Source organism: Chiloscyllium plagiosum, chromosome 23 (genome assembly GCF_004010195.1).
Source record: "Chiloscyllium plagiosum isolate BGI_BamShark_2017 chromosome 23, ASM401019v2, whole genome shotgun sequence".
Taxonomy (NCBI): Eukaryota; Metazoa; Chordata; class Chondrichthyes; order Orectolobiformes; family Hemiscylliidae; genus Chiloscyllium; species Chiloscyllium plagiosum.
The window spans coordinates 4970118-4979179 of NC_057732.1; the positions used below are offsets into that span (position 1 = coordinate 4970118).

At 45.2% G+C, this 9062-nt stretch overlaps 1 protein-coding gene across 3 annotated transcripts in view; it reads left to right on the plus strand.

Moving 5' to 3' along the window:
- itpr2 (inositol 1,4,5-trisphosphate receptor, type 2) overlaps positions 1-9062 on the plus strand; it is a 241261-nt gene that overhangs the window by 32624 nt on the left and 199575 nt on the right. For all 3 annotated transcript variants that reach the window (XM_043713352.1, XM_043713350.1, XM_043713351.1), the window contains exon 2: positions 8559-8629. In XM_043713352.1, the coding sequence (XP_043569287.1) occupies positions 8559-8629 (71 nt within the window). The remainder of the gene's footprint in view (positions 1-8558; positions 8630-9062) is intronic.

The window sequence follows — 9062 nt, forward strand, 5'->3', positions numbered from 1 at the left end:
GAGGAGCAGGAGAATCGAAGTTTCGCGATAAGCTCTTCATCTTCTACTCGAAGAGACTATTCTTGAAATGTCGATTTTCTACTCCTCGGATGCTGCCCGACCAGCTGTGCTTTTCCAGCACCACGCTCTTCAACCTTGGCTATTCACTCTATCCATGCTCCTCATGATTTTGTAAATCTCTGTACGGTCAGCCTCCAACGCTTGAAGCTTCTGGTCAAGAGGTTCATAGAAACATAGAGTTTTCTTTAAGTTTAATTAGATGCTCAATTAATTGTTCATTTTTGTTGCCTAATGGTATTAATGGATGTTATCTATTTACATATGCACATACAGAGAGGAGGAGTGTGATCACTGTGGGAAAGCTGACACTTTCATAGTCAGTAAACTCCGGAATGTTAGTTAATTAAAATCTGAAATTGCTCTGGGTTTTGGGATTATTCGAAAGTGTGTATGAACTGCAGGAAACCCAGAGGATTGCTCTGCCAAATTCTGTGTAAATGGTGGAATTGCGAGTGGCATAAATAAGGTGAATAGCAAAGGCGTTTTCCCTGAGGTAGGGGAGTTCAAAACTCGGGGGGGGGGCATCTTTTCAAAATGAGAGGAGGAATATTTTGCAAGGACATGAGGGACACCTTTTTACACAGACAGTGGTTTGTGTGTGGAATGAACTGCCAGAGGAAGTGATGGATGCAGGTACATTTACCACTTTTAACAGACATTTTGATAAGTACATGAATATGCAAGATGTGGGCCAAACACAGGCAGGTGGGGCTAGTTCAGTTTGGGAACATGATCAGCATGGACTGGTTGAACTGACAGGTCTGTTTCCATGCTGTATGACTCTATGGTGCTATCCTTGGTTATTTTAGTATAGTCGATTCTGCTATAACGCACATTTCTTCAATGTGAATAGTCTATAATGCGATTGAAGAATTTAGACCATTATTTGTGGAAAGTGCATTTCTCTTACCTGTATTGGCTATCTCTCAATTCTGTCCCATTAGTTTAAATTGATCTGCTATTACCTGGTTTTCTTGTAATGTGGGATAGCATGAGTGCAGAACCTTTGTGATATATCAGAGCAGACTGTACAGGCCGAATGAGAAGATTATGTTGGTCTTCAGGTTTTCAACATTCCCTGCAGTTCTGATGCAATTCTAGAGTCATTCTGGAGGGGCCTGGGTATCCATGGCAGCAGGGCAGAGGCTTGTCTCTTGGATCTTGAAGTTGCTGCAGTGATAATGTGGCCAAGACCATGTTTATTGCTTCTCTGAATGTGCTCTGGAACAAGGCTGTTTGATGTTTTAGAGTCACCAGCCACATGACAAATTGGGGATCCAGATGTGGCTAACTTTCTTCCTAATTATTCAGTAAATAATGAGTAATGGAAACCATTGTTGGTCGCGCAATCCCATCCTCATTCACAGGAGTACCTTCATTGAACATGAGCTGGAAATGTGTTGCTGGAAAAGCGCAGCAGGTCAGGCAACATCCAGGGAACAGGAGAATCGACGTTTCGGGCATAAGCCCTTCTTCAGGGCTTATGCCCAAAACGTCGATTCTCCTGTTCCCTGGATGCTGCCTGACCTGCTGCGCTTTTCCGGCAACACATTTCCAGCTCTGATCTCCAGCATCTGCAGCCCTCACTTTCTCCTTCATTGAACATGAGCCTGTTTTGACCTCGGTGGTAAATACAGGGGAGATACGGAGTGTGTACAGTGACTGTGTGGTGCCTGCCTCACTTCCCTTGTCTCTAAAAGGTGGGAGCAATTCTCCCTCTTGCATGCACCAGCCTCCAACCGTGAAGCTCCTGTCCGGGTTCCCAGCCAGTTAGCCCCTTTTAAATGACCACATGTGCACGGCCATATGTAAAACCGGGAAAGCGACCAGACACTCCCGAACAATAGTGGAAGGTGTGTCAGGCAGGGCAGGTCTGCTCAGTAAATATTCACATTTACCTATATTGTGGGTGAAGTGTCTCCTATGTAAAATTCCTGTATATAAAGATGTATAGCACGGAAACAGACCCTTCAGTCCAACTCGTTCATGCTGACCCTTATCCAACATGAATTTATTCCCATTTGCCAGCATTTGGCTCATATCCCTCCTCAACCCTTCCTAGTCATGTGCCCATCCTGTTGCCATGTTAACATTGTAATTGTACCAGCCTCCACCACTTCCCCTGGCACGTTGAAATGGTGTCATTGTAGCTTCACCTAAAGATTTGAAATGCTGTTTTGCGGGATGCTTGTGTCAAAGCAATGTCCGTGCTTATTGCCTGACCCTAACTGCCCTTGAGCTGAGTGGCTTGCTAGGCCCATTCCAGAGGGTACTTAAGAGTCAACCATGTTGCTGTGGGCCTGGAGACACATGGAGGCCAGACTGGGTGACTAGGGCAGATTTCCTTCCCCGAAGGGTATTAGTGAGACACATTTAATTTCAGTCAGTTGAGGATAGGCCTCTGGATGACCAGTCCAATAATATTACCATTCTCCCCTCCATTTCTAACCAATGACATTGGTTACTCCACAAACTGCTGAGTTCAGTGCAGTCTAGCCTGGAGTTGCTGAAGGCTTGATCCCAGTAATTTAAACTCTGCTGGCCTTGAACGTTATCGCCACAGTGTACAATGATCGGTACTTTAGAGGTGTTCTGTGGCTAAGTAGCAACTCAGCTCCGAGTGCAGATAACAGGTTGAAAGGAAGGTTATGTGCTTTTTCTGATTGATTTCCAAGAACAAGCAACCTTTGTCAGTTTCAACGAGCCAACTTTTTACATTGACAGGCTTCAAGGGTATTGAGCGACATAACATTCTGGCAATCTCCTGCTCAGAGCAAATCCCTTCCATTCATTCAACAGGGAGGACAGGATGTTTTAATATGAACAATGATGGCCAGGTATTTGGGTCCCGACCCTGTGCTATTGTGTGTCTCAATATAAACCATTCTTGTCTCTGCTGAAACCATGTGATCTCCTGGGGGGTGGGGGGGTGGGGAGGAGAATCGAAGATAAACAAATGGGCAGAAAGTACCTGGGAATTCCTCCAGGCAATTCATTTAATAACAATGGCCCTGTATTTCCCGAAGGGATCTCTGTACCGAACAGCTCCTGCTTTTAGGAATCTAGTGGGTCACCACATGAGCCAGGAGCTGGTTGCAGAGGATCACTGCTCTCCAGGAAAAAGGAATCAGGTCCTGGTGTTGAAACGAGATCCGATCCACGGTTTAAAATAGTCATTCTGGTCTGTCGATCTTTCCCCCCCCTTACAGGTCTCACAACCGTTCAACCACGTAGATTACCCACAATGGTTACTGAGCAATAAACAGGGGAGGCAAAGACCTCGTGGTATTATTGCTAGACTGATAACCCAGAGACCTAGATGATGTTCCGGGGACCGGGGTCAAATCCTGCCACAGCAGATGGTGGAATTTGAATTCAATAAAAACCTGGAATTAAGAGTCTAATAATGACCATTGCCAATTGTCAGGAAAATATCATCCTTTAGGGAAGGAAACAGCTATTCCTACCTGGTCTAGCCTACATGTGACTCCAGACCTACAGCAATGTGCATGACTCTTACCTGCCCTCTGGGCAATTAGGGATGGACAGGAGATGCTGGCCTAGCTGGTGCTAATCTTTTATTAATGTACAACCCACACCATCTCTGAGAGTTTTATTCTTGAGTTCATCTGGGTGCGTAAGCAGAAAGGCTTTCCAGATATCACCAACACCCCTACATGATAACCATCTGAAATTAGCAAGCAAAGCAAGCACGAGTTGGTTCACTGCGCTGGGCCCATGTCACTCTATGACACTGAATCTTGAATTCAGAGAATTGGTTTGGTGCAGAAAGTGGCCATTTGGTCCATCAAATCAGTACCAGTCTATCCCCTAGTGCTAATGTCCTGCCTTTTCCCCCCTATTGCTGGATGCCATTTTTATTTAAATAACAATCCAATGCCCCATTGAACTTGCCTCCACCACATTTCCAATCAGTGCATTCCAAACCCCGAACACTCCGAGTGTAAGAGGTTTCCTTCGTTTGTGTATCATATTGTGCCTTTTTGGTCTTTTTTTCCTTTTACCAGGGGAAGTGGTTCCTCCCTAGCTACTCTATCCAGCCCACCCTCAACTTTGAAAATCTCTATCGAGTCTCCTCCCCGTCTTTTCCTCTCCCCGTGATAATGGTCTGAACTACTTCAGTCTTGCCTCATCACAGAAGTTTCTCATTCCTGGAACCATTCTGGTAAATGTCTCCATGTCTGGTAAATCCTTCCTATAGTATGGCAGCTAGAAATCTACAGTGTTCCAGCTGATGCATACCTAGTATTTTACCTTGCTCTTTTACTCTATGCCCCTATTAATAAACACTGTATGCTTTGGTATCTGCTCTCGCCATCTGTCCTGTCACCTTCAATGATCAGTGGACACATACCCCCAGCTCTCGCTGCTCCTTCATCCTTCTTTAGAATTGCATCACCTCACACTTCTCTGCATTGAACTTCATCTGCCACTTATCCACTGACTCCACGAACTTGTCTCTGTCCTTTCAGAGTTCCACACAGTGTCTTCCTCACAGTTTACAATTCTGTCAAGTTTTGTGTCACATGTCTATGACCTTAAACCTCTCGATAGGTGTACCCCTCAGCTGCACTGAGAGGTTTGAAAGTAGGTAAAAGCCGATTGAAGGGGTGAGGTGGGAGTGGGTGAGTCTGGGGGAGGGGTGAGGTGAAGATGGGTGAGTCTGGGGGAGGGGTGAAGTGAAGACGCGTGAGAGAGAGGGAAGGGGAGAGAAATGGAGTGGGGACAGAGAAGGAGTGGTGGAAAGCGGGAGAAATGTGCGGGGAAGCGAGAGGCAGAGAAAGAGGAGTGGGCGAGCCTGGGGGAGGGGTGAGGTGGGAGTGGGCGAGCCTGTCGGAGGGGTGAGGTGGGGGTGGGCGAGCCTGTCGGAGGATGGGGTGAGGTGGGGGTGGGCGAGTCTGTCGGAGGGGTGAGGTGGGGGTGGGCGAGTCTGTCGGAGGGGTGAGGTGGGGTCCCTTTGACGAATCAAAACTGACCCAATAGTCCAAATTGATTCTGATAAGACAGACACGCAAATCTACTTGCTGCTTTTTAAGACCAGTATGGTTTTTGAGATGCATTTTACGTGCATTTCTTTAAAAGCCGCATCACAGTTGACAATGTGTTTTTTAATGGAGTATTCTCATTGTCTGTGTGACCTGGTTAGATGGGAATGATTAGGCAGATGGTGTTCTGGCCGAGTTAACCTGAATTTCAGATGTGAGCACTGCGTGGCAGTGTAATGAGTTTCACATTGTACACAATCAGAAATTCCTCTCCAATGTGAAACTCATTCAGGACGCTGGACAAAGTGAAGGCCCGAGAGCCTTAAGTTCTGTGAGTTGACTCTGGTTGTTCTGTTAGGTGAAAGTGAGGACTGCAGATGCTGGAGATTAGAGTTGAGATTGTGGTGCTGGAAAAGCACAGCAGGTCACAGGCCGCATCTGAGGAGCAGGAGAGTCGACGTTTTGGGCAAAAGTCCTTCATCAGGAATTCCTGATTCCAAGCTTTTGCCCGAAACGTCCATTCTCCTGCTTCTCGGCTGCTGCCTGACCTGGAGTGCTATTCCAGCCCCACACTCTGGACTCTGCCCATTCTGTTGTCTAATGAAATTGAAATATCCTGTTAATGTGAATCAAGCAGAGTTTCTGAAATTGAAGACTTATCTGAATTGCTTTTTCAGTCCTATCCACTAACTTATGTTATTAGTTAGTGAGATACCAGTGAAGAATACAAGAGTGACAATTATTGGAAACTAAACTTAGATTTTTAAAAGTTCAGTCTTTACACATTCTGTAAGAATAATCTCGATGGAGACTGGAACTCTCTCTGTGGTGCTGGTTTTATTTGTTGTTGAGAAGCGGGTGCCGCTGGCTAGGCTAGCATTTATTGCCTGTTCCTATTTATCCTTGGTTAACCATTACAGAGGGAGTCCAGAATTGCTGTGGGTCTGGAGTCACATCTCTGGCCGGACCCACGAAGGATGGCAGATTTCTCTCTCTGCAGGGGTTTTGAATTAGATGGGTTTTTAATCAAATTCAATGGTCTCCATTACTGAGACTGGCTTTCAGATCTGGAATTTTAGCATTGGATTGAATTTAAATTTGACCAGTGATCATGGTGGGATTTACACCGGTGCTATTAGCTCGGGTTGCTGGATTATTAGTTAGTGATGTAACCCTGGTTGTCATCTTCATTAAACTCCATGAGCCAGAGTTTAGGAAAGCACAGATACATCAGATGGGATTATGTTATTATCGCCCAGGATACATGAACATCAACTAGCCACAAAACGACACGACCCTTTCTCACTGGTATCCTTACATGAGGAAGGACACCAATTTGACTGGGACAACACATCCGTCCTAGGACCATGCTAAACAGAGACACGCACGAGAATTCCTAGAAGCATGGCATTCCAACAAGAACTCTATCAACAAACACATTGAGTTAGTCTCCATCTACCACTGTCTGAGAAAAAGAACAGGAAATGACATCATCAACACAAACCTATAAATAGAAAGTAGGAATCATCATCAGTGCTTCCCCCAGAGGCCCACTGAAGATGTTACCTAGTATGGTGATGGAACGCCTGGAAATGAACCTTTCAACTCAGTGAGCAAACCTACGTCCAGAACCTCAACCTGAGCTGCAAATCTTCTCAAAACCCGCTATCGCCCACTTGATCTCTGAGATTAAGGAAATTTGATGAGCCTGGATAGCAAGGTGGATGCTGGTAGGATGAGGATCAGCCACAAACTGGTTAGCAGCCCCAATTGGCTGAATGGCCTAATTCTGTTTCCCTGAAACGCCCGAATCCAGCAGGGGCAGTGCTGGAGAGCGAATCCCGATGGAATAGCCAGCAATAGTTAGAGACCGGATAACCCTGGTTTGTGTTCCTGAGGAGCGCGCACAGAAACAACATGGTAACTCACTTGAGAAGTTTCAATTATTGAAGTACTAAATTCTTTTCAAAGTAAAAGGATTTCTGGTGATCAATGCAAGGTGCAAAGTCAAATTCCAGCAACAGGCAGCAATGAGAGGATTCAGGAATTTAGGAGAAAAAGCCCCATAAGGGATTGTGTAGATTCAGGATTGAAAGATTCCTGTCCTAAAGGAAACACTAATTTTAAAAACTTCTATTTTCCTCCAGATTTTAAACTGTTGCCATGAGGTTGGTAAAGTTTTAATGTGATGTGTTTAAGTATTATCCACTTGGCAGGACTGAGATGGAATCTTACAGCATGCAAATAGACCCTTCATAGAATCCCTACAGTGTGGAAACAGGCCGTTTGGCCTATTGAGTCCACACCGACCCTCTGAAGAGCATCCCACCCAGACACACTCCAATACCCTATCCCTGTAACCCTGCATTTCCCAAGCCTAACCCACCTGACCTTGGACATCTTTGGGCTATGGGAGAAGACCAGAGGAAGCCGACGCAGGGAGACTGTGCAGTCTTGGGGTGGCACAGTGGCTCAGTGGTTAGCCTGAGTTTGATTCCCACCTGGGGTGACGTGTGTGTGTGTGTGTGTGTGTGTGTGTGTGTGTGTGTGTGTGTATATAGGTAGTTTGCACAGTCTCCCTGTGTCTGTGTGGGTTTCCTCTAGGTGCTCCTGTTTCCTCTCATTGCAAAAAATGTGCATGGTTAGGTGAATTGGTCATGCTAAATTGCCCATAGTGTTCAGGGGTGTATAGGTTAGGTTCATTAGTCAGGGGTAAGTATAGGGTAGGGGAATGGGTCTAGGTGGGTTACTTTTTTTGGAGCGTTGACGTTGACTTGTTGGGTCAAAGGGCCTGTTTCCACACTGTAGGGATTCTAATTCTAATTCCAACTCTACTCAGACAGACAGTTGCTCGAGGCTGGAATCAAACTCTGATCCCTGGTGCATGTGAGATAGCAGTGCTAACCACTAAGCCACCGTGCCGCCCTTTAGATTTCCCAAACTGAACTAATTCCATTTGCCTGCATTTGGCCTATATCCCTCTAAACCTTGCTTATCCATACACCTGTCCAAGTGTCTTTTAAAGGTTGTAATTATAGCAGCCTCCACCACTTCCTCTGGCAGCTCATTCCATACACGTACCACCCTCTGTGTGAAAACGTTGCCCCTTACATCCCTTTTAAATCTTTCCCCTCTCACCTTAAACCTGTGCCCTCTAGTTTTGAACTCCCTTATCCTAGGGAAAAGATCATTGCCGTTTAGTTTATCCATGCCTCTTATGACTTTATGAATCTCTGTCGTGGTTACATTCATGTAACAAGTTAATCCCTTGCTTTAACAATTGTTTAGAAGGATGCACTATCAATCTTGCGTTGTAATCCATTATCAGTCCATCCAACTACTTGATTGTGAAAGCATTTAATATTTTACGATTGTATTTGAATACACCTTGCTGTCTGCTGGAAGCAAATGTTTGTCACAGTCCAGCTATTGTGAGTTTTTCTTTGTCGCCTACTGTGGTGTGTCAGCAAATGGAACTGCTTTCTCTTCCAGACTGGTGGATGACCGATGTGTGGTTCAGCCAGAAACAGGAGATCTGGCCAATCCGCCAAAGAAATTCCGAGGTACGTTCACTGGGGCAACTGGACTCTGTTCAACTGTAAACATATTTCCGCATGCAGGAATTATACATCTCCCCCTGTTATATACCAGGCTTTTAAAGCATGAATAGAAGACTACTTCTTGTTCAATGGGTTTTTGTCTTTTTGTTATTGCTGCAACACTCCAGTTGGAAGACATCACTGTCTTAATGAATTATATAATGATTCTGAATACCATTCAGAATAAAGACCCTTCTGAAGTTACAGGTCACCACGTAACATAGAACATTACAGTGCAGTTCAGGCCCTTCGGCCCTCGATGTTGCACCGACCTGTGGAACCAATCTGAAGCCCATCTAATCTGCGCTGTTCCATTTTCATCTTTGTTTATCCAATTTTAAATGCCCTTAAAGTTTAGATTAGATTAGATTAGATTACAGTGTGGAAACAAGCCCTT